Genomic DNA, 26604 nt, shown 5'->3' with positions numbered 1-26604 from the left:
CGGTGACCCGGCGCTCTCTCGTCTTGATTTATACGCTGAGGTTTACATAGTTTAACTCAGCCAGACACTGGGTAAACACGCCGGGGTTTCATTGATCTTCATGTGAATAAAGCCGCCGCGCTCCACTCTTTAACCTTTTGCTTTAACGTTAGCTAGTTAGCTTCTTTTTTTTTCTTCTCCCCTCTGGGTTTGTTGACTCCTCGCTCCGTCGGCCCCCCGGACAGATTTACTGTGATTACACCGACCACTGTTTACTTTTCCCAGAGTACTTAGCTCGCTCTTTTCTTTAATTCGTATTAATTCAGCCTCTTTCTCTCGGACCCCTCCCCGGCTCTTTTCATCTCTCCTTCCTTTGATAGCTCGCACTGAGGGTCTTCAGTAAAGATGGGCTCTGATTCAGTTTACGTCAAGGTTATGAGAGAGTATAAATTTAACTCTGAAGTATATTCAGAGTGCACTGAAGGTGAACTTGTTCATTTATTCCCAATCCAAACAGTGTGGACGTCTTCGGTTAAAATAAAACGCTTTTGGCTTTTTGTGCCTTTAGAGACCGGACCGTGGACAGAGTCGGAAATCAGGGACAGAGAGAGCGAGTGTGAAAAGGAGCCACAGGTCGGATCTGGATCGAGGCTATGCATGTCCCTGAAGTTCATCTTTGACTCTTTATTCGTGTGCCCATACATGGCCGGGCTCGTTGGATATAATGATTTAACTTTAAGAAACTCACCGTGCAGAAAGATGAAGCTTCAACCGAAATGTCTGACCATTGTGGCTTTTACAAATAAAAAGGGGACTCCATTTAAAAATGTAATATTGCCATCACATGTTGACGCAGGTCTCGTGTTTATTATTTCGTTAAGTATCTGCTTTCACATGGGTTAGCCTCTCTCAGATTGATTAAAGATAATATTTACAGTATAGATACAGTGACCTGCATAAGAATTCAAACTCCCAGAACTTTAAATATATGCTGTCATGTGTAGTAAGAGACCAGCACTAAATGCTCCTCTTTGTTAAAGGCTGAAGTGGTGAACTATGAACAAATAAAGAAGGATCATCTTTGAGTGCTTTGCTGTGAAATCTTCAGCTAAGCTGAGGTGTCTTCAGGTTCACTTTGTGTCTGACAGATTTTCTGTTTTTAAAGGAAGAATGTGAAACGTTTTATTCATACAGCCGAAGTCAAGTTTATCCATTAAAAGTCTCTGAATCCTGTCTCCAATGAGGGAGAAGCTCAAGTCCCGCCAGCTGTGTTGTTGTTAGCGCTGTGTTGTTGTTAGCGCTGTGTTCCCGAATTTCCCCATTGGGGATCAATAAAGTTATATCCTTATATCCTTAACATCATGTTTACAGAGATGGGACGGTCTTGTGTGTAAAGTTTAAAGTACTTTAAGAAGAAGAACATACTCACTGATTATTTGGATGTAACATAGTGTCTTTAGATCTCGGTCATTCAACGTCGATTTATGTGCAATATGAGGCTACAAGCTAACCAAAGAGCGCTAACACTAGCCTGCTAACACAACAGGCCACAGGTGACTGAAGCTCGAGCAAAAGACAATTTTGTCCACAGCTTGCATTTAATGGTGCTTAATGATGGTGTGTTCTCATTGATAACTCCTTCACGTGAACGCTGTTAGGTTGGAGGCGTGTCCCTGGAGGAGAGCGTAGGCGTCAGAATAGCGGAGGTGTCGCCAAACAGCGGTTTGTTTTGGTTTCATGCTGGTGCTCAAGGACAACTGCTGGATCAAAAAGTCGCACATTCCTCCTTTAAAGGGATTTTATTTGTTGTTTTGGTTGCTCTTCTTCAGCGTACACACGATGTTTGCTGCTAGCTGAGCTGCTACTAGCTTGTTTGCGGTTGCTAAGCTAGTTTTAAAGTTCGTTTAATTTAAGTTTTAACAGGTGCACAAGTTTGTTTGTTGATCACTGAGTGAAAAGCATTTTAATTTTGCTAACTTTTCAAATCTTACCTGTGGAAAAAATCCAAGCTAGGTTAAAGTTTTAAATACGAGACCATAGCTGTACGTCTTTTAAACAAACAACACAAAATCTGCTTAATTGTAAATATTTGTCATTTTTCCCCATCAAAAGTGTGTAAACTTGAGCTGGTGTCGCTGCCTGCTCCTCACTAAACACTGCTTTGTCTTTATCTGAAGAGCTGCATCTGCTATCTCCCAGCAACATGCCCAAGGACACACACACACTCACTCAATCACACACACACACACACACACACACACACACACACACTAAACAAAAAATAGGCCTTTAACAGCACATACTGCTGCGCTCCCATTTAAAGTGGGGGGTGGAGGTCCACAAAAGTCCATTTACAGTACGGGTCAGTACTTCTGAAAGCCTTTACCACTCCAGCCAAATTCTTTGTCTCCCTCATTCACAGTCAGTTATCTCCACCGCCGGCTGCACAAAGGCAATTGGCATTATATTGTCCGCGCTGACATTAACCCCTGTTTTTTTCACTGCTCTCCATTAAACTCCTCTTTTCCTTCTCTATTACCCGGCAATCCACCTCGGAGCGCGAGGTCACAGATACTCAGATACTTTCTGACAAAGACTCACGGAAAAGAAAAGAAACAGAAACTGCAGCGGCGATTAGTTCCGTTTTTTGTTGTTGTCTTTACTTTTGTTTTGTCTCTGTTCGGGACACAAAGGTTTCCTAACAGCCCGGATAAGGGCGGCTTTTAAGCCTGATTCTTACCTGATCCCCGCCAAAAACGGCAGCTTATTCATTCATGTCCTGTTGCCCCTCTTCCGCTTTGTGTTGACAAGATAAAAATGCAAGAATGCGGCGCGAGTTGATGTTAACAACAGGTTCACGTCGTCAGGCCTTGCACATGAAATGTCGTTTTATTGCGTGGACTGTGTCAAAGTGAGATATTTCAGGAGGGTTAGCTGGAGGTCAGCTGAATAGTTGCATGACTTTATGATAACAATAGTTGCTCAGAAGGTCAGTTAACCAGGTTCAGCATTTCCAGACAGAAGCGGGCGTGATTGGAAGGCCTATCTAATCTGTGGACGCCTGATGAAATGACACTGTGGTATCATTGTGTGACAACAAAGAATTCCTCAATTTGATTTCAACATTTACGCAAGCACAATTAAGTGAATTCCAAGAACTGGCGGGAATTCAATTAAGAAGGGAGAGAAAGTCGAATCACCAGTTTAAACACTGTACTTTTGTGGGTCAAGAGTTCAGCTGGGTCCTTCAGAGTATTACAGGCTCAAAGTCTACTTTAGGAAATATAACTTTTTGTGGCACATTAAGTTTGTTAAGAGTTGCATTTCCTGGTTTTACTTGTTCACATACTTAGGCACACTAACACAAAGTTAAATAGTGAAAGATACAAATCATCCTTTCACGTTTTGTGACACTTTACTTTTTAACTGCTTTTACTGTGCACAGAGCAGTGAACAAGAAACTCGTGGAAGGCCAAAGACTTTTCATACTAAGTCTCAATATGAAGGTGTGGTTTTTAATGGATGCTAAATTATCCATAATAGGTGCCCTCCTCTCCAAAACAAACAAACAAACCAGTTGATTAACACCAAACGAACCAATGTAAATACAAATACGGTGTTTCTTGGCCACTTTCTGATGCAACAAGAGGGGCTTCACGCTGAACTGCAGCTGTGATTATTTATTGATTGTTTTAAAGGGGAGATTCTTTAAATCTAATTTAGCCACAGTTCTTCTCCTCTCTGAAACAAACTGACCACTGACTGTGGCTCAGTTGGAAGAGTAATTCGACCAGGCTCCTGCAACAACATCTCCTATGTGTCCTTGGGCAAGAAATACAAGATCCAAAATGGCTCCTGCCACGTATGAATGGTGTACGAATGTGTTTGAACGAGTGTGTTATTTCTGATGGTCACTTTCCATAGCAGCCTCAGCCATTGGTGTGAATGTGTTGGTGTGACCTGCGGTGTAAAGAAGTATGATATAAGCTCAAGTCCATGTACCATTTACATAAACATGTCTTGGGTGCTCTTCTTCAGTGGACACATGATGTTTGAAAAGGGGGCTGCTAGCTGAGCTGCTGCCAGCTAAGCTAGTTTTAAAGTACGTATTATTTCAGTTTGAACAGGTGCACAATTAAGCATGAAGTTCTACTTGTCCTTGTACTTATCTTTTTTAAGAAGTTAAAAAAACAACAACGAGCTGTCCTGAATCAAAAAGAACACATCTCACGCTCTTAGAGGGAGTTTGAGGGGCTGCAAGCCAAGCAGCTGAACCTGCCCGACGTAAATAATGGAAAAGATAAAGTTATTTGACCGTTAAAAAACTTAAAATACAGAGAAAAAATCTTGACTATAAATGCTTGATGGAACATGAGATGGAAAATGTGTAAAAAGACATACTACATATTACAGGCTCCCTGCTACAGTCTGTGACTTTGCTGTCCTCGTGCACTTTCCTTCTCTCGGGCTGAACGACCTGTATCTGCATCCAAATGAGGCTGAAACGTATTTAGCAGTAAACTCAGTGAGAGACAGCAGGGGGTGAACACATGCTCACTCCTTTTTGTTTCCAACTGCCAGGCTGAGGAATGCCAGTGACCAAAGAGTCCTTGAGGCTGTCAGCGGACAGATCTGTGAACAGACCCCCGCTCACCTGCACGCAGCAGACCCTCCCTGCCCCCAAACCACAAGACCTGAATATCCATCTTCACTGTGTCTGTTGTTATACCACCACGCAACATCCACGGACCAAATCTTTTTTTTTTTTAAGATTTATTTTAGGGCTTTTTGTGCCTTTTATTAGAGCAACAGGACAGTGGATGAAGGTGGAAATTATAGGGAGCGAAAGTGGGGATTGACATGCGGGAAAGGAGCCACAGGTTTTCCTTACACCGCCTTATCTCTGGTTTGAAACATGAAATGGCGTCTGTATTTTAAATGGATAGACACATGGCGGCCATTTTCCTCTTGCATCGTCTTTTTAGGAAGTTTAGCGGTAATGTCCTTCGGCTATACTCAAGCTGGAATATTGGCTAGCTCTACAGTTAGCATTCAATGTTGCATAACACAGCGGTAATGTAAGAGAAGGCAGCTAGTGGCTAAAGGCTAACATTAGCTGTTGTCATATCATGCATCTGAAACAACATATTGACATACTGCCACTAACCTTATCGTAGTATGTTGTTAACAACATGCTAAGCTATAGGTCACATGTCTTACTTCCATTCAAGAGAGAACAGCAAAGGAAAATATGGCTTTGGATCAGGGGTTAAATTTCCTCTCTTGCCAAATATAGACGTCCTGAATCGACTCTCCTGTATCTTTGTTTGTATTTAAATCTGACACAGTAAGAAACGGACGGCTGTGAAACAAGTCTAGCAAAATGAAACGGCCACTAAAACCCATCTGACCGTTGAAAAAATTCCCCTCAGCTTTGTCTGTTTGTCAGTGTGCGTCCACAGGCTGAGGTCAAGAGGTGTTACAGCTAACTTTGAGTGTGCGGCTTGTGCAGGCTGTTGCTGCGATGTATCACGTGAGCTCACAGCATGGGCCCTACACGTCCCTCCACAGCTATTTAACTGTCGGGATAAAATCATGAAAACCACTTTAACCAACACGAGGCTGGCCATAGGGCAACATCTCCCTCGAGTCTGCTCCCTCTGTGAGTCCCATTTCTGTTTATCATCAAAAACAAATCGGATTTCTTTCTTTCTCTTCAATTCGATGTTTGACCATTGGAGGTCTGGCGCACAGACCGACGGGTGTTTGAGCGCTAAAGCTGTGAAAAGAGAGACAAAATCCTTTTGTGATTGCCTTTGTAAAGAGGAGGAATGTCCAAACAAACACTTTCCCAGGGTTTGGGTGATTCAGAGAATGATCCCACAGGCCGTCACTGTGAACCCTGCAACTCATTACTGACAGAGCCGAGCTGATTTATGATCTCAATGTTCTATAAGTTATGGTAAACTGCTTTTTGTTGAACACTTGGACGTGCAGAGAATTACTGTGAACGCTGACGAGTTTAAAAATAATTAGCTCCGGACGTTATTGAAGAGTCTTTGCAAGCACGTTTTTTTGTTTTTTTGAGCAGTGCAGTCGATGTTTTAAGGTGCAGGACAGAGGAAGATGTGTTATTTTTTAATAAAAATCGTAATGATAACAACAATACATTAAACTTTTGGAGCGCTTTTTTTGAATACTCACAGGCGCTTAACAAAGGATAACGACGAGACCAAACGGTGAAAACAATAAAAAGAGGAGGACAGAGGTGGTTCATGGTTGGGTTGGGCTCTCTGATGGTTTTTGGGAGTGACTTCCAGAGGGTGGGAGCAGCAGTGGAAAGGGCCCTGTCCCCCCCAGGACTGATAGTTAGTCCTGAGAGTGCAGGTAGGAGTGTGTTGGTGGAAGGGGTCAGGCAGGTAGGGGGGAGCCAGCTAATGGAGGTGATGATGAGGAGTTCGAAACTGTATTTTTTTTTTTGGTGTGTGTGTAAAATAAAAACCCATCCTCCACCACCAAAGAAAATAAAGCAAATCTAACGATGCTGAACAACGGACATTTTTAAATGTGCAACTTTTTAAAAAAGAACTTTTGTTTGCAATTTACAAGGATTTGTCCTGAATTGAAAATATTCCTCTTTTTTTGGAATCTGTAAGTTTTGCTTGCAAACAGTTTTGCTTGTGAATGCAACAGTTTTGTTTGCACACGAGGGGGGCTGAACTAAAAATCCACAGAAACATGGACTGAGAGAGGGAGCTTTAGTCTAACAGTGAAGACGCAGCAGGAGTGGATAACAAAGACAATGAGTAAAATGAATGAGCAGATCTATTGAAAGATGCCTTCTGTCTCAGTCATCATACCAACGTTATGATTGAACTTGTGCATGACAATTTTAATACCAATAATGGCAATAAATTGTTTTAATTCTTTGCCGGTAAAACGATAAATGATCGTAGTTATTAGAGTTTCATGCTCAGCTCTATTTGTTAGATTTCACTGTTTCGATTGTTTAGTTTCGCTCCCAAACTTTCCAAATAGAGACACTATTATCTGATTATCTGACTATGAAATGACGGTAAAGATCAATTGTTTTATAAATACTTCTGTCTTTATTTCAGTATACAAAATAACAGTATGTACACCCACACAAGAGTGGTTTACAAAATCCATGAGTTCCGCTCATAGGCTCTGAAAAATAGAATATATTTGAACTGCAGACATAAAAGAGTTAATGCACCATTTTACAAAAGTCTTTAATGCTCTTCTTCTTCTTCGTCTTCGTCTCTCAATCCACAGGGATGCAGGCGTGTCGAGATCCACACGGGACACATGGCGAGAGTCCAGAAACGTCAACCACGAAATAAGATCCATGATTGAAAAAGTACTTAAAGTTCCCTTTTTGTTTCCTTTTCCTCTATTGTTCGTCTTTGAGAGGGAAAAAAAAGTCTTAATAGTACCCCAAAAAAAAAAAAAAAAAAGTACCAAATGGATCCATCAGAACCCTTTGATATCCGTGGAATGAAGCCAAACACAAGTCAAGTGAGGGGGAGAGACACCCCCTCTCCTCCAGCATAAAATCCAATATTATTTCTTTTTATTAGAGATATAATAAAATAGACTTTCCATATCCCTTTCAGTGGGATTCATACAAATGAACAAGAAAAAAAGAAATACCCAGGAGGACGGTGGTCATCACGTAAACTGGAACTCCACGTCCAGCTTTGTGAAGAGAAGAAGCCCAGTTTGGAGATTTGATACAAAATGATACTGACACAAGAACAGACCGCTTCCCATGAGATACACATGCTAAAGCTTAAGACAAAAGTAAGCCTTTGTGGTACTGTAGTGCTTTGGTTAATCTGTAGTCCCGGGCGGCTTGGATTTTTTTTTTTTCCCAGCAGAGAGGACCGCGGCGTGGACTCATTTGCAGACGTATCTCTCCACGATGCGCTCACACTTCTTGCAGGTGACGTAGCAGCACCAGTGGTACTTGCAGTGACAGCGCTCCACCAGCTTCTCTGTGTACGGGTTGTAGCCACGACCGCAGCACATCAGGTCACAGCTGTCACTGCCCATAGAGGTTTTGTTGCACTGCCTGAAATGAACGAGAAATAAGAGACATTAACATTCACATAATAATAACTCAAATCACGATGTTTCAAGAGCGTCTGCATGGTAGCCTGGTTAGCATCTTTTGTTCGCCTCCTCCTCGCGATTCTTTCTACTTGTAGAAATCTGGACAAGCCAAACCTGGAAACATCGTACAGTTGCATGACAACACTTTTCGTTCGTCGTTAGTCCAGTGTGGTAATCTCAGACCTTGTGGGATTAAATCTGACACCTGATGCAGCCTTTGGAGTAACAGCCAACATCATGACTTCCTTTACCATAACCTTTTAAAACAGTACGAGCAGCAAAGTGGGGAAAACACTGCAGCAGGGATTTTTAGCTGCACCATTGGTGTCGATGATTACATTTCAGGGGACTACATTTTGCCTTGTTAGCTTTTCTCTGGACTGTTTGTGTACAAGATTATAAATGAGAACCAGAATCTGGTCCAGTGCCTGCAGATCCTGTTATATCTGGAACATTGTGACTGAGGTGATAAAAACAGCCTGGACGGCTCGATGTCGGAAACCTGTCTTTGACTAATTTTCATGTAAACACCCCCATGAAGTGTCCATATCCAGGTTTTGATCATTTAAAGGTCGTCCTGTTTGGAAGTGACCAGTTTTTTCCCCCCGTGTACGTCATCATTGCAGTGACCATGTTTGTTAGTCTGCAGCTGTGTCATTATTTCTCCACACTGAAGGTCATTGTCTCGCACCTAAAACGTCTGAATCAGGTGTTTATATGCTCTGCATGGGAGGACTTAAAGCTGCATCCAAGTTTCACGAATCCTTGATAAGGACTTCTCCAACCTTCTGAAACCTGGATGACAAGTTTAAATGCACAGTTTGTATCCGGATTATTTAAAGAATTGATCATAATCAGGAAATTAATTACCTTTCAATGTGCACACATGTAAATGCATTCAATGTAGAAGAACAACAGAGAGTCAGGAAAGAAGCTGATGATAAGCAGGGTACCAGAAGTGTGCATGTAAAGCTTCAACAAGATGGAAGAACCAGCCAGGAATATATTTCCAGTTAAGCTTCTTTTTTTTTAAAGTTTACTGCTCCAGTCTAAAATATTGTGGCGACCTTGCAGACTCACTCACAATAGTCCTTTAAAAGTGCTCGACCGCCTGGCGAGCCTTAACCTTTTGTGCACTCCTTCCTCCAAACATTTTCGTTTTGTTCCGTCGTCTCTGGGCAGCGGCTGCTTCAGAGCGTCTCACTTCAGGAGCCCGAGGCATCTTAAACGAGCGGAGAATAGCCCCCCCCGTAAATCACACTGAATACACAGGGCTGCCCTCCCTCTCTTTAGCTTGCCCTCTCCACATAATTGCATTGTTTTATGATGGCAGAGTGTTAATGACCTGTATGGGGAGGGAGGGGGGGGGGGGAGACGCCTGGTTGCTGGCTACTGAGGGAGTGAAGGAGGAGGAGGAGGGACCAGAGTCACTGAGAGTGTAAGACAGCTTTATTACATCGGTGGGAGCTGCTGGTGACAGAAACCCCCCACACAGATTCATCAGCAGCAAGACCGCGGTTATATCACTGCTGTGTGCTAAGTAGAGCAAAAGAAAAGCTCTGTACATTGAGTTCATCCGCTGATTCAAGCAGAGCACCAGTAATGTAGTTATAGACTAAAGGACAGGCTTCAATGGCATGCCTTCATCTCCAAGCCATGACACTTTTTAGCACCAGCGATCACACTTCTCCCATTAGCGGGCTAATGCTAAAATTCAATTTCCCTGTCCCAGATTGTGTTGCTAGTTAAATAACTTGACTCTAGAAAGAGGACTTCCTTCTTTTACGTCTCGTTATCTCAAGGAAACTGGTCCTCTGCTCTTTCACTCTACATGTTTCCTCTGGGTGAAACAGAAGCACAATACTCACCGCTATGCAGATGACGCTCTGTTGTATATGACTTTAGACCCAAAGAGTGTCATGAAGCTCTATTTCAAAAAAAAAAAAAAAACATCTTTGGCTGCTTTAAACTAATGGGTCCAACCAATTTGTGAACTCAAACAGTGAGAAAACAGACGTATTTGTAGTTGGTCACCAATAAAAGAAAAGGGCTTAACTCATCGATGTAGCCTCCTAAAGAGAGTTTGTATGTTTCACGATACAGACTTAGATGTTAAATCTGATATAAAGAAGATGACCACAGTCGCTTTCTTTGCACTAGAGTTCCTGTCATAGATGGATTTAGTCAATGAACCAGGATGGCCACAGCTTCTTGTATTTTAGCTTTTCCACGAATCAGAAGAAAAACATTTAGTGGTGCTGCCTTTAGCTGTTCGCTCTCAGCTTTTATTTTGATTCTACTCTATTCATATCCATGTACATCACTCTCTTTTTTAATTGCTTTTTCACTCACACTTACAAAATGTGGACAACTATAATGGTATTTGTCTGACAGGTGAAATATAAATGTGTGCCGGATTGATTCATACTTTTAAGCTCCGAACCTTTCTGCCCAAACAAACACTCGTGACCAGACAACCAAGCTCAACCCCACATATATTTCCCTCCAACGTCCCGACCGCTGAGCCTTTCTCACCTCACCCCAACGACATCACAGAAGACCAACCACATCCGTTTTAAGCTAGCCTGTGCTGACTCACCTTCATGTGCACTGAGCTCCTCTGTGAATACAAACTGTAACACAGGTAAGAATAATGGGATCCAAGTGTTTTCTAAACATGACCCAAAAACTATGCAGCTTTTTTTTAAATGCATGTTGAGCTACTCCCCTCTTAGGAAACATGCTTCAAGTTCATTTTCTATGATTACAATGATGAAAAATATGTCAGCGCTAAGAATAAAGTCGATCCAAGTGTAAATCTGAACGATCCCTCTCCTCTGGCGCTCCGACCAATCCACAGTGTAATGACATTAGGAAGTCTAAGAATTCCTCAGATAGGATCTGTCCAGACACATATGGGAACAATAAATACCCACGCATGCACACTCACACTTACTCATACACAAACATCGTCACACATTTGTGTGTTGACCGTGCCTCACTCGAGCTGCAGACTGTGTGTGTGTGTGTGTGTGTGTGTGTGTGGCGTTATCAGGCTGCAGTAATGGAACACATCGGACACTGTGAGTGTCCTTGACATGAAGCATGTCTCGTGGTTATCTGAAGAGTGGCCTAAGGCTGAGAAACACAAGATATGAGCATCATATGATGTATGACATTTGAAACAACATCTCAGGCCGTTTTAGAGGAGCTGGTTTCTTCCACGGCGCCTCACACGGGCGGCAGCGCTGGCTGTTGACATTAGCTGAACATGCTTCAGTACGTCTGGTTGTGCAAATTGTTTACAAGCTTGCAGCAAAAAACCTAAAAGCTCCACTTCCTTATGGTGGTGCAGGGTTAGCTCAGGGGAGGGCGACGGAGCATTGTTGCTTTCTCACTGGACAATTTTATCAGACCATCTTTTTCTACCGTCTTCTTTTGAAACTACTTCACCAGCATGTGACATCCTAATGTCTTTCTTTCTTTCTTGTCAGACAATTGAATGTATTTAAACCTTAACACAGCCCATGTATTTGTAACCACTCATCACTCTCTAACACTTGATGAGAACAAACAGGTGAGAAGCTGTTTTTCTTCACTCTTTTTACATTGTTGGCCATCATGTCTTTAGTGGGCTAGCTGGGGCTTCATCGGCATGACCCAACGCTGCGAGTACATGCGTTCATGTATTACATGTGTTGAGAACATTTTAACACGGCTAGAAGGTGTTTGTGTATAGCTCTGAGGATAAAGAACAAATAAGGAAATTCAATCCTCACAGACTCTGAAATTGGGAAAATGGCTTTTGGATATTCTGCCTTAAATGTTTTTAAATCTGAATGGAAAGACTCCACAGGAAGTCGATGTCTGCGAAGTGACTGACTCCAAGTCTCGACTCGTAGATGTTTTCCCTTTAATGAAACTTTGAGCGTTTGGTAAGTGGTCAGCTGGGTCTCGACCTGACTGAGCCTCTCAGACAAACACGATTCTTGTTTCACACACGAACTCTGCCACAGCGCACGAAGCAGCAACACTTCTCACAGTCCCAAAGAAAACACAGCAGCTGAGCTATCTTTTGGGAGGGGGGGGGAGGAGGAGGGGCATTAACTATTTCCCCATTTGTGAAGCCCTCTCCAATCAATATCAGCTCCAGTGCACTCAGTCCTAAGAATAACCGCATTAGTCATTATTTTAGATAGTGTGACACCGACTCGAGTCGAAGTGGCCTTTTCAGCGACACATGCTCAGACCAGTCACAGACAGAGCACTCTCAGGGGCCGCTGCTTGTTATCACACAGCTCGCTCAAGAAACGGAGCCAAGAGGCAGGAAGGCACTTGACTAAAGTCAACATCGAGGAATGAGCAAACATCAGGATTGGTCATTTCCTATTTGTCTGCCGTGTGGGACTGAATCATGCCTTTAACTCTCAGGAATAATCACTGTCATGACCGCTGAATCTCCTGAAACACAGTGATGTAACGTGGGCGTCTCACCTGTCCTGTGTGCCCACGGAGCCTTGTTTGTCGTTCCTGATGCAGAAGTCGGTGGAGCTCTGCAGGTAGACCAGCTCGTTCTCCCTCACCGGCCGGATGTCGATGTCTTTGGGTACCAGCTGCTTGCGTGTTCCCATTGGTCTGTGAACCACTTTAGTAGCAGACAGGTACTTGGTCTTGAGGTCCAAGGCGATCTCCCTCAGGTCTTGCAGACCCCTCCAGCAGGTCCTTATCGAGCAGGAGCCGGACACGCCGTGACATTTACACTTCATCACCATCGCATCTCTCAGCGCCTGGAGAACAACGGGACAGGGAGGTTAGACAGCTCTCACTTTGGAGCAACATTTCCATCAATAATATATCAAACTTTCAGTCCTAGAAGACACCGTCAGGGAGAGGGAGGGAAACTGCACGTTAAGCCCAAACCTCCCAAGCAGGGTCAAAACATTATTTATTCATTTTCACAAACAGGTGGAAATGTGCAGACTTTCTGCTTTGTGCGATGGACATGTCCAATCCATAAATACAAAACTCAAAACACATTCCGATGTGCAGATGTGCAGACTTACTTGTCTTCCGACCTCGCTGTTGTGCAGGTGCATCAGTTTGTTAGCGTGGGAGCCGGCTCGCTTCATCTTCATGGGAGCGTCGGAGAACTTGGAACCCATGATCAAACCGTAGTGCAGGTTGTCAGCGCAGCCTCCCCAGCGATAGCCGGGCTCGGGGATCTCCGCAGGCATAGGACCACACGAACAGAGCCGCAGGTCTCCTGAAGTGCAGGCTCGGGCGATGGTGTGGCTGATGGTCGCCGCTGACAGGGCGTAGACAAACGCAGCCTCTCTGGTTCCTGTCCAATCAGATAAGAACCCCAAATTAAACGAGGAAACAAGGACGACACCACGTTTCTGACCCTGCAAACCGACAAAGAAGCCCCTGACTGAAGTTGATGATAAGTGAAAAGCTTGTTTCCTGTTGGGACAGGGTGTTAGCAGAGCGGCTGTTTCCAACGTGAACAGCTAAAAGTGTGAAGAGACGGCCAGAAAATCCTGCAATGATAAAAGTAACGCCGTCCTTCATCACAGATAACACAAACACACAAGAGAGCCTCATGTTCATTTTACCAGGAGCATGATGGGATACGATGCTAACAGATATCTGACCAAATACTCATCAATAGGGACCTTTAAATACAGCTTCTAGTCAGTATCTCGGATGTCTCCATAAGAGAGAACGTATGATACAACTCAAAAATACAAGCTGGCTCACGCTGACATGCATGTCCATGGGATCCTGTGTATTTCAGCCCATGTGTGTTACAGAGAGTACCAAAGTGAATCTTAATCTTACAAGACACGACACAGTATGTCAAGTTAAGACAAGCCATGTGGTGGTATACAACACCAAACACTGTATTGTCCCCTGTGGTAAAATGTGCATGAACTACAAACATGATGATAGTAAAATAACAAGTAAAGATCACAAAGAAACACATCCTTACGTCTCTAACATTTGGTTTCTGATTTTTAGTCTTTGAAAATGTTCTGAAAGAATTTCCAAAATCTTCTTCTTTACTTGTATTGTATAGAGAGGGGAGGGGGGACAGCGGGTGTGCATTGTAACAATGTTTTGTACTGTAACCAATGTCCTGTGTCTTGTGTCCTGCCTGTCTGTATACTGCTACTGGATGCCCTGAATTTCCCTCGGGATCAATAAAGTATCTATCTATCTATCTATCTATCTATCTATTTATCTATCTATCTATCTATCTATCTCTTTACTTGTAAAAAAAATGAGGTTTCTTTTTTTCTGTCAGATTCTGGAGTCATGAGTTAAGGTCAAAGCTGCCGGTCTGGAAGCTTAACACAATCATGAATGAACTAATAATATTTAATGATGTATGCATGATTTAAATGGATAAATTATTAAATATTTCACCTGATTTTTAAACAGTCGCTTCCCTCATCATGTGTCATTAAAAGTGTTCAGCTTTAATAGATTTCTTTTCTCACAAAACAAACTGAGAATTAAAAGTTATTTCAGCAAACAAGACCAACAAATCAACATGAAGTTCTAGACTAGTTCTGCTCCGTAACAAACTTCCCCTCTTTGTCTCTCTCTCTCATCTTTTATCCATCTGAGTGAAAAAAACCACTGAGAGCCCAACATGAATCTATCAACCACAGCCCGTCACTGCCCGAGCTGTAACGCAGACGGAGCTCTGATGTAATTGGAGGTGATGTGCGTACACAGAAAGCACACATGTTTAAGGCCCGGGAGCAATTGGAAGGAAGGGAAGAAATCATGTATGACCGTTTGCCGTTCAGATCAAAGCCGGGCCCCGGACAGAGATGAGCCGTTTCCTGTTCTGTGCAGACTGCTCATTTGGCAAAGGGAGGCCATGTCTGCACGACCCCTCTACCAAATAACCTGAATCTGAGTCAAGGTCAGACTGGAGAAGGAAACAGCCAAGTCAGACGACGAGCTGAACAGGATGCAGTTAGATAATGCTGTGGATTCAATCAATGGAAGCCCTGAGCGAAGGCGCTTTTAACATGGCAATAACAATTCAATCAAAGGCACCCCGAGCCCTTTCACACATGCACTCTTTCCTCACTATGTATTTATACAACACACATATGTTAGAGGATGGGAAAGTAAAGTGTTTGCCTTTTCACAGCATCAAAGAGCATTGAGCAAGAACGTTGCAACAGTCTCTCTAAACTGAACACATCGGTCACATAAGGACCTTTGTTCTGTGTCGTGTTCGAGTGTAAACATCCCGCTCTTGTGGGTAAATGACTCGGCAGAGGGGGGGAAAAAAAACAAAAAACAAACAGCATCCATGACGTCATTTCAAATCCTGTCTGAGAGCGTACCTCGGTCGAGGTCGGGTGGATACTTCTGTGCATCGATGGGGATGTCGATGGAGGAGCAGTTCCAGCGCATGTCGGCGAACGTCTTCTGGCACGTCTTCTTCACCTCTCGGGCCGCCTGCACGATGGTCTGCATGAGCTCCAGGTTGCTGCGACACAGCTGAGCCTGAGAGGACACCATGCCCGGCAGCAGCTTACAGTGCTGCGTCTGGTTGATGTGCAGAGATGTGGGAGCGTGCGATAGCGCTCTGTGGGAACACAAACAACAAGGAGCGGTCAGTATACACAATCTCTTCATCCATGTGCCCCCTTGCTCAATCTCTGCTTTTGTTAAATGAGATGTGGAATTATCAGGTTTATGTGAATTCAAAAAAAGCATGTCGTGAGGTTGAGTTCCAGTGGTGTGTTAGCAAACAGTTGAAGAATCCAAACAGCAGGGTTTATTTTGACATGCACTGCGGACAAGAACCGCCTTATCACACGAGAGTCCCAAAGGAAAGCCAGCTGCAGATCCATCCAGAATAAGTGACACTCTCTTGGCGTGCTCCTTGCCTTTTGTTTTAGCGCAGCAGAAGCCTCGAGATCTGCCAAAAATATAAAAAGCCCACAAAACTCTGATCCACAATCCGATGAGAAACTTCACACGGCCTTTTTTTTTTTTGCAGGTTTGCATTTTTTCACCCCGGGAAGCGTCGTCCCCTGTGGCCTCGGATCGACGACAATCATTAGTTCTGAAAGCGTGCACACGTTTGACTTGAGCGTATTGAGGAGAAAGTTAATGGGGAAACCACAGGCGGAGCAGGTCGGCTCTGATGCGCCTGCTCTCTGCCGAGGCTTCGTGAGAACCCGCGGCCTGTTCTGCATTAAGGGGGGGCCGAGGGGCCGCCACTCTGTGCCCAGATGATAAGCTGTGACTCCTCCGTGCTCGCCGTAACCCTGCACTCACAGGTGTTTACAGCCACATCTGGTCTATATTGCAACGCTGCGTACTATCAGGACTGCAGGAAGTCTCGCTTAGATGTAGCACATGTCAGACCTGCTCTGATGAGCACATCTGCTGGATTAAGGAAGTACAAATACTTCAATCACGTACTTAGAGATGAAATGTGTCTATACTGTAATTCAGTATTTATGCTCTGAAAACATTTAACTCTGTTTCATCAACTTAACTATTTCCTCCTTTCACAGAATTATCACTTGAGTTTAAATAAATTAAAGAGGAAATATTCACTTGGTTTTTTTTCAGCTTCATCACCTTCCTGATGATGAGCGCCGTTTGAAACTAAACGAACAGGACGTTAAGAAACGTAAAAGGTAATTCCCCGGCGTATCCATCAGTGTCATATTTCAGACGTTGCTTCACAAAGTTGTTGAAGACAAAACAGACTGGAGAAGGAAACTAGAAGACGAGAAGAAGGAAGGAGGAGAAGGAGGCGTCGACCGATGGTGACGTCGGTGACAGGGAAGGAGAACTGGAAGGAACATGGATGACACTAAAGCAGCCAACATGGCCGACGACGGAGAGGCGTTCCCCATCCGACTGATTTACACGCTCCAGTCCAGTTAGTCCTTTTTAGTGAAGCTTTTATTTTACCTCATAAAGATTTAAAGTTTGATGGTTTCTGAAGTCAGACAGAAACAGCTGCAGAAAAAGTGGGAGGCTTTTTATTTTTATACTGCGAGTACGACTTCTTAGTCTTTGTCCACGCCATACTTGGGTACATAATGTGTGTCCTTTGACCACCTCTAACATCTGCTCCGCTCCGACTATTAAAACCATTTTCCCCCTGATAAGAATCTGTGGATAGTTGTTGGAAAAGGCGGCGCACAAAGCGGTGTTTTCACAGCGCTGTGACATTAGGCACGGAGATCAAACTCAAATGAACTCTCGCACAACACAACACGCCATGAAACCAAAACCGCAAAGGGTTCCTAAGGATACCGAACAAAACTGCACAAAACATCCAGCCCCAACATAAATATATGAAATCAATAGTAACTGTAATTGTAGAATTTCTACGCACAGTGTTGTTTAGCTTTTCTCTGCCCTAAAAACAGTGTGGTGCCCAGTTCATGCATGCAACATTTGCTCTGTTTGAACACGAAGCAAATCCTAACGAGACTCCACACAGCACGCAGTGACTGAACGCACGATCATCTCCATCTTATTTCCCAGTCTGATTGTGCAGCATGAGGGGACGTTACATTTGCAAATACACGCGGCACACGCTGTCTCCTATTAGAGCCCGACTTACGTTAATAAAACAAAAAAGGTTTCCGTCCTTAAACAGAACAGCAGATCTACTTCCCCCTGCATCAGATACACAGGAACACGGCCGCTGCCTTCATCAGGAGCAACGAGAGGAATGTAGGGGCCCTCGAATCCACAAAAACATGCAGAAAGAGCCACACAATCTGCGGCTGTATCTTTGTGACCTCATGTATTTTGACACAGATTGATTGCTTAAATGTGATAGGTAACAAAAAAAAAAGAGTAGAGTACTCACAGCCATTTGATGCCAGAGCAGACCTGAGACAGCAGCAGAGCTGTGAGCACACCCAGAGGCAGGACATGAGAGCTGCTCCTCATGTTGGACAGAGACTCGGCTTCACACGGGATAACAAACACAAAGAGCTGCTGGACCTCTTGGCTCGCACTTAAAAGTGGACTCTCATGGCACGGCCTCGTCCTTTCTCAAAAGCCTGCAGTGAAATAACATCAATATTAGCAAAGACTGCAGTGGTAACATTTTGCAGATTGGAAGTATTTTTTCGCTGAGTTAGAAGCAGCAGGAGAGTCTTTGTGTGAACGCTGTGACCTTACACAATTTAAATCTGTGGAGGGAGGGAGGGGGGGGCTGCAATAAAAATTAAATTTTCTTATAATTCAGAAATGTCAGAAATGATCATTCAAAACCAATGAAAAAAAGTCTTGAATTTATTCTAGGTCTTTTTATTACACACAGATGTCCTCAAAAAAAAATAACTCAACAATATGTGGAAAAAAGAAGAAACATGCTGTTGTACATTTTAAGAAATCATAAACAGTTTAAAACCACTGAAAATAATTGTATAGATAAATGCACTCCATCATTCTAGTATATGGATATAAACAGAAACAAAGTGAAGGAATTAAACCCACAAATGAACCTGAAACACAAAGAAACACTCCGACTGTCCTTTGACAGTTTAAAGTGATTTATTATAAAGACATATTTAAGCCTGTATAACTGGAAGGATGAAAACTGGGGTTTTATACGATTACATGAGTTTTTATCTGAACTTTAACGTTGAATAATCGTTGAATAATTCCCCCCCCCCCCCCCCCCACACACACACACACACTCCTGGTTAAGAAGCACTTTTCCGCTCCTCTTGTGAAAATGTAAAGAATTTAAAACAGAGGTTTCAGTATCAGCAGATCAGCGCAGTAATCTGCAGCAGGGTTTATCTGATAGCGCTTTGAGCTGTTGATAAGACATCTCTTTGAAGAGGGCTTAAAGTGGGCGCGTTAAAGCGGCAGGTAGCGCATAATGGGCCCCTTTTTAGTTAACGCACGAGCTCTTATCCGCGCCGTTGATTGGCGGAGAAAACTGTGAGAAATCACCGATATTAATTATTTAAATGAGGTGAGGTGAAACCCATCAGCGAGCTGTTGCTTCCTTACACTCGTTTGACTACTCTTGAAAGAGCTAAATAATAAAACACAACCATTTACGTGGCTGAAAAATCAGGCTCTCTTTGTTTTTTCCTGCGCGTTCAGTCTGTGTTTGCCGTTTGGAGCCATAAAAAAGTCTCAGCCACAAGAGGATTAGCTGTTTAAATTTACGTTTCTCTAAAGTGGGCTAAATGAGCTCCTGTTTTCCCCTCTCACAGATAAAGCCTGATAGGCTCAAACTCACACACCATCTGATGTGTGTCTTTCATCGAGCCAAGATAAGCGGGGCAGGGCGCACCGAGCGGACGATTAATCACCTTTACGAACTATCACAGGGGATCTAATTATTGGAGAGGAACTTAGCAGGATATTTTTACAACTGCCTTATTAAAAAAAAAAGACTTGCTACCAGAGTGCTTGCAAAGACAGGAGTCGAGATTTTTCAAAAGTTTTTCTGAAGCCAAAAAGAGCAAAGCAAAGTTCAGAGAAAAATGAAATTACAGTGACTATAAATATTCGGACAGAAGGTGATTTAAAAATATCTATATTTGGTAAATGTTTTAACAACTCATCTAACACATACTCACTAAATATCTCATGCGGATAACAAAAGCACCAACTTTGTCTCGGCTCACTAATCCCTCACTTTAAAACTACCGGTGCGTAAAGACGCAGAGACTCACTAACAGCAGCCTGGAAAAAGTTCCTCCTCACCTTTGCCAAAGCGTTCAGTCTTCCCAGCCTAACAAACAGCACAAGAAAGTAAAAATGTAATCTCCGCAGGTAGTTTGGCAGATTATCCTTTCAGGGTTCAGTCTGCGTCAGTATCAACCAGAAGCGTCCGTAAAATCCAGAATGAGGAGGTAGAATAGGTCCGCACAGGTACGCATGGTGTGTGCCACGGCGCTGTCTGCTGCTGTGTGTTAGTATACGTGTGTGTTAAAGTGAGGGAGCGTGTGTGTGTGTGTGTGTGTGTGTGTGTGTGTGAGGGACAGAGAGGTTGCAGTGAGTGAGCTGAGTGGGGGCAGACTCGCCTCTAAAATACCCCGGCCCCGCTTTGATCTCACTGCTGATGTCACAGCCTCATTAGCATAAAAAAAGCACGCGGCACCGGGAAACACCGACGTGTGAGGGAGTGAGTGAGACTGATACTGTGCTGGAAAACACTCCTATAATAACACCACACAGGAGTAAGAGCGACTCGACATGATGAAGAGTCGATAAAACGACGTTGTTTTAATGTTATTTTCATAGCTGCTCTGCTCACTTTCAAAACATCTCATTAGAGATTCCTGAAGTTCTCCACGGGCGCAACTTTAAGTGACCCAAATATTACAGCAGCCAAAATGTCCATGTCATCTATTATTCTACACAGGCTGTAAAATATGACATGCAAGTTTAGATGGTAAGAAAAAGAATAGGACATTGAATACGTCCTAAATAAAAATGAACATTTGTTTGACTGAAGAAAAAAAAGCTAATATTCACTTTTTTCTTTAGTAAATGTTAAATATGTCTTTTTAACCTGCTAAAACTAAAGCCTACAGTTATTAAAATGCCTACACTTAGATTAAAATGAGCTATAAAAGAACAACATCATAGATTTAGCACATATTGTTTTTATTTATTTAAGGTTAAATAAATAAAACCCTCCTGAGTTTAGAGACAAAACAAATGTTTCTGCAGCTCTCAGACATTTTATCAAATCTCATTTCATTTCAAAATCCTTTAACAAAGAATCCTGTCTTTGCTCTGAAGCTCAGCAAATCAAACTCCCAAACTCAAGCACGGCCCGAGTGTTAATGATATTTGTCAGCATCCTCAATCAATACGGGTGGTTGTACAATTAGTATTAAAATAAGGAACGTCATAAACATGTCAACAAAACAACAAATGAACCTTATTCTTCGTTTCACCCTGAACAAAGAGAGAGTCGTCCTGTCCTCAGGGCCAACTTTAAACCTGCTGCTCTCTTTGTCTTATCCTATGGTGTCATGATAGTTACAATAATAGATAATAATAGATATAATAGATATAATATTTAAATTTCACATTCAGATACATAAATAATGTGAGATGAACATGCACGTCTCTGCGAGTGGATCTGTCGCTCCTGCAGATCCACAGCCGATAAACAACAAACATCCTGCATGTCCAAAGAGCATCATAACAACGAGCTTCATCAATGAGGTTTGCACACACACACTTTGTAACAACACACATCTGGATTCATACATAACCTGTTGTTATAGACATACAGTATATTATAGTATGACTGAAGAAGCCTCGTCGTCATTTTAAACTGAAATGTTTTTTGCTCGTTGAATTAAAACGTTTTTGCATTCAGGAGAAAAAAGACGATGTCGCTGAATCAGCTCATGTCTTTGTGCTTTTCATCTAAAAAACATTCACAAACAATGTTTGACTTTCAGACGTTTCCGTTCAGTGCGTATGAACCAAACCTGAACTAAACTTCAGCATGCGCTCGTCTGTGGTGGATCTCCATTGTGTGCAAACAAGCCAACCCCACAGTGAGTCCCTGACATGGGAGCTAATCTCTCTCTAACGTGTGTTTCTGACGTGAACGCAGTGATGCTTTTAACGTACAATTTACAATATAGATGCCGTCATGAATTCACTCTGACACACAAAAACATGTTCTCATTTACTGTTTTGGATGTTATATGAAACTATGTGGTGTGAGGTCAGGGTTTTAACAAACAGCATAACTGTGATATTACACTTCAGTAAAAAAGGTTAATTTGATTATTTCTTAGTGTTGTGTATGTATTGTGTGTGACCTGCTGCAAACAGATTTCCCTGTGGGGACATTAAAGATACCTTTGACCTTTGACCTGCAATGAAAAATGTGATAAAGTCTAAAAGTAGCAGCATCAGTGTTTACGACACTTACCATCTCATGCAGCTCATTTTCATTTTCTGCTTCATCTGAATCATTAACTACACATCAGATTTCTTTATTGGACTTTTTTTTAAAGGCTCAAACAATCTGAATTTGCCAAATAACTTACAAATGAAGCTGCTGAATAAATATAGAGGAGCATAAAGTACGAGTCATGACCTCCAATTTAAAGAGACGTAGATGTAGCATTAAATGGAAACACCAAAGCATTGTGCAAAATGCACTATACTATTACCTATACCTGTGCAAAATTAAATGCACATAAAAACCTTCAAAGCACACACACACCTACACACACACACATGGTCTTTAACAATGCTCAAATAAAACCTTCCTAAAGTTACTCAGACTTTTCCTGCTCTGGCTGATTTCCTCAAATATGAACCGCAGTGTAAGTGATACTGTGCAGAGCCAGCTGTGGGAGCGTAACGTATAGCTTCCATGAGAACGCGCTGCAGCTCCGGCGCTCACACAAAGCCAGCAGAGAGCTGTTGTCCAGACCTTGACCTTGTACCTGGTTTAGCTAACACGGCTCGATCCTGCACGGTGCAGATCAGGTGTTGTCATGCCGTCTCTGGAGCCGACACGTTTAACACAGCACAACAGGACCTCTTCCTCTGGGAACACCCAGATCCTGTGTCTCACTCTGTTGGATAAACAGGGTCCACTGCGAAGTGTATTACAGCCCCACAAGCTAACCTGGACGCTGTGATCCCAGCTCAAGAAAAAAGTCAATGTTTGTTTGGTTTGGATCTTGTGTTTCTGTCAAGAAGAAAAGAAACATTTTGTGCAGAAAAAAACCTTCTCTCCTCTGACCATATAAGAAATGAAAGAAATTATAGGAAGATAATAAAACGGTAAACTTCCCCCCATAATGAAAACAGATGTGAAATATAACCAGACTCACTTAATAATGATAAAAAAAAGATGATAAGAGGCACCGGGGGACTAGAGGTCGTATGTGTATCTACACTCCTCAAAGGGAGCAGCTCGGGTTTGAATCCGACCTGCGGCTCATTATAGCTGCATGTCATCCCCAACTCACTCTTTCTCTTCATGGTTTCAGGATTTCTGACTCTATCCACACTGTCCTATTTGTATAAAGGCGTAACCCCCCCCCCCAAAAAAAAAAAACAAAAAAACAAAAACAAAAACAAACCCTTTAATAGAAAGATAGATAGAAAAAGAGGATTTGTTTGTGTGTACATGAGAGTAAACCATTCATACACTGCATGTTAAAAGACAGACAGCTCTAAAGCTACAGCAGGTTGTAATGTAAGGAAGCCGTATGTTGCAGGAGCTATTGTGTTCATATCTGGTTTTTAATAGCTTCAAGAGATTAAAATAAAAACAGCACAAAAAATATGTCTAAATCTGAGTGACTCATAAAGCAGCCATACTATTTATTATTAATTAAGCATCTCCTGGTTTACCCCAACAGAGTTTACAGTAAAGATATTTTTTGTACCTGTTCATTTTTCATCACTACTTTAATAACAAGCCCTTAACATCAGAATCAGAATTTGTCGAGACTTTTTTTTCAGGACTTAACTGTGTTTGGTACAAAAATGAGCGACTTTCAGTTCAAGGTCTGAGTGAGCCCTGAAAATCTGAATATTATCCATCATGTGCTCCCTGCATGTTGAGTCGCTAGCATGTATCTGTGGTAGTTAGCATATAGGCTACCGGCAACATTATTAGATTCCTTTTCTTATTTTGTTCGACTGTTTTTTCGAGCTTTTACCCGCTCGTCTCGGGTTTGAAGAGAGGCTGAAAGAAGATTTTGGAAAAACTTTATTGACAACGTTTTGAATTAGCATTTTGTAATGGACGTTAGACATCTAATTCAGCAGCTGGAGGGCTTTAGCTGAATGTGGATTCCAGTGGACCAAAGCAGGATGAGCTAGCCTGTTTCCAATTGATTTAAAAGAGTTTCTGGGCGAAAGCGTGACATGGGTAGGCTCTTTTAATATGCATGTGCCCTGAAGGTGATCGTGCTCAGATTTGATACCAAAAGTTGTCTGTTTAGCGTCTCATACAGCGAGAGACTCCATGTGTATAACGTGGCAGTCAACTGTGAACGGGCCCAGGTCGGAGCGTGTGTGCGAGTTGAGGAGCATCCAGCAGGACGGGGGCCGTCCTCAGAGAGACGTTTTTACACCCGGGCTCTCCATTCCTGAGCTTCAGGATCAACACGCAGCGCCCTTGATCTCCAAGCCTCACCTGCCAACCAACACGGAGGGCGAAGAACACCCTCTGCCGCAGACAGAGGGGGGAAAAAGTGAGCTGCTGGAGTTCATGATAATGAAATAACTCATGTCACAGAGCAGCTGAATGAGAGCGGAGTTATGATAGATAATCCTCAAACAGGATCAAAACCAGCTTTACGGAGATAATGTTACTCTGTGCTTTTAAACTGTCACAATAATCAGCTCTAAAAAAAGATGGCCCATCATATTTACAGTGAAAACATTTCCAAGTTTACCAAACCTACATTTTCTGTTTTTTTCTTCCCCTTGCATGTCCCTCGATTGTTTAATCCAGATGTGGTTTGAATCTGAGCTGCCAGTTTATTTTTCAAACGTGTTTCAGCCGCTAAATAAGACAAATCCCTTTAAGTGATGGGATCGTTGAACCTCAGTTGAAACACTCAGAGGAGCAAACTGTGTATGTGTGTAAATAGGAACAGTTATTTATTGGCCTTTTTGTGTGCAAACTGTATATCACAAATCATGTGCCGTGAAAATGTTGTGTTTAAATGTGCAGTTTTTCTCTAAACGAGCTGAATGAGGAGTGGAGCTCTCAATGAACACAGTCCTCCGACTCACAGCGTCGAGTCATTGTCCTTTAAATCTCAGGAGGGTCGAGCCAATATCACAAGGACTCTGCACCAAGGGGGGAGGGGGGGGGCAAGGACAACTCAACTTTCACCCAGGAGGATCCGAGGATGAATGGGTGCCGAGTTTCTATTATGCTGCTTGAAAATACTCCCATACTCCCGTCAGGATACAAATAAAGCAAACCGGGCCTCCGAGAGCCGTGCATGTTTGCCTGATTTACCAAATGAACCCCTTCAATTCACCTGAAGCTCCAACTCTTATTTAACATGATACAACACTCTTTATTGTCTCTTTGGGGAAGTTTGCTTCACACATTAAGCTGCCTTTAAAGAAGAGTAAATTAATAACAACAATAAAAGCAAAATAACGATCCACATGCAAACTGCAGAGCATGCAGGTGAAAACAACTTCATTGAACAAGATCGTAACGAAACACGACAGCAATAAAAGTAAAAGATAAGACGAGCATGCAGGATGCTTTGCACAGCTCACACAGCCTGAAGACGAATTATTCCAACACCTCTAAAACGCTTCAGTTTGAATTGAATGACTCGGCCGAGGACAAAAGATCATCCTGTTATTGAAGTATTTAAATTGATACTCGTAAATATATAGGCCTAAAGCACAATTAAATACAGGTAACAAAGTGCTTCACAGAGAACAATACAAACAACAGACAGGCAGAAAGAAAAACAGACAATAAAATCTGACTAATAGTATAAAAAGATGACAGATAAAAACAGAGTAAAACGAAGTCTGAGGGCTCTGACAGTGAAAGTCCTGAACCCCCTTCAGTTTGAAGTCTGAGCCTGGGGACAGACCGTCGGGCTCCACCAGAGGATCTCGGTCCTGGTTCATAAGGGGTTAAAATATAGGACGGGGTCAGCCCAAAGATCATTATAAAACACAGCTTTGTGACATCAGCTTCATAGCTGTTTTATTTTTTGTTGCCTTAAAATAATTGTTCTTTTTCTTCATCTCTCGAATGAAGTGTCTTTTGCCTTGTTGCTGAAATGTGTTGAATCATTTAACTGAGCTAAATTAAAATATAGTCAGTCAGAGAAATCTTTCCTGGTTGTACTTGAATGTTCTTATTTTTAATTATTATTTTATTTGTATTCAAAGTCTTTAAAATATATAGATAAATAAAAACATGTTTTAACCTACTTTAGTCGACTTTCCTTTCTTTTGTTGTTCCTGGTTTTTTTTAACCTTCGTTTTGTAGACAGTGGACGGAGTCAGAAATCAGAGAAAGAGAGAGAGGGAAACGATACTCGGAGCCACCGGCCGGATTCGAACCCGGGCTGACCTCAGCCTTTGCACCAATTGATAGGACATCGGTGCCCCCCCCCCCCCCCCCCCCCCCCCCCCCCCCATGTTCTTTTAAGACATGAGGAATTTATTTTTGCTGCGTCTGTGAAGCACTTTGTGACTGTTTGTGAAAAATTGGAAAGTCTATATTTTTGCTTTGCTTTTATAACAGTTAAAATTATATTAACTTATTAATAATTAAGTTATTAAACAACTTAAAAACACCCGTTTAAATGCCGAACCCTCGTAAACACAACAAGAGCAGAGTCATGTTTTCAACCTGGAGGAGCCCAGCCTCCATACAGGAGGCTACTGGCACCCTGTATTTCCATTCTTCTTCATTTTAGCTCGTTTGGCTAAAAAATAAATGATTAAATATGCAGACCATAT

General features: G+C 42.5%; 2 protein-coding genes across 2 annotated transcripts in view; one reads left to right on the top strand and one right to left on the bottom strand.

Moving 5' to 3' along the window:
• uvrag (UV radiation resistance associated gene) overlaps window positions 1–26604 on the top strand; it is a 249468-nt gene that overhangs the window by 160230 nt on the left and 62634 nt on the right. The window lies entirely within an intron of this gene.
• On the bottom strand, window positions 7066–20097 carry wnt11 (wingless-type MMTV integration site family, member 11). The gene is made up of 6 exons (XM_079356133.1): window positions 19855–20097; window positions 17990–18185; window positions 15486–15730; window positions 13179–13456; window positions 12610–12902; window positions 7066–8074 (listed from the first exon to the last, which is right to left on the bottom strand). Exons 2-6 carry the CDS (start codon window positions 18070–18072, stop codon window positions 7900–7902), a joined length of 1074 nt encoding a protein of 357 aa, XP_079212259.1. The 5' UTR covers window positions 18073–18185; window positions 19855–20097; the 3' UTR covers window positions 7066–7899.

The sequence above is a fragment of the Symphodus melops genome, assembly GCF_947650265.1.
Source record: "Symphodus melops genome assembly, chromosome: 11".
In the NCBI taxonomy this organism is placed as follows: Eukaryota; Metazoa; Chordata; class Actinopteri; order Labriformes; family Labridae; genus Symphodus; species Symphodus melops.
This window is presented reverse-complemented; position numbering and strand designations above follow the sequence as displayed.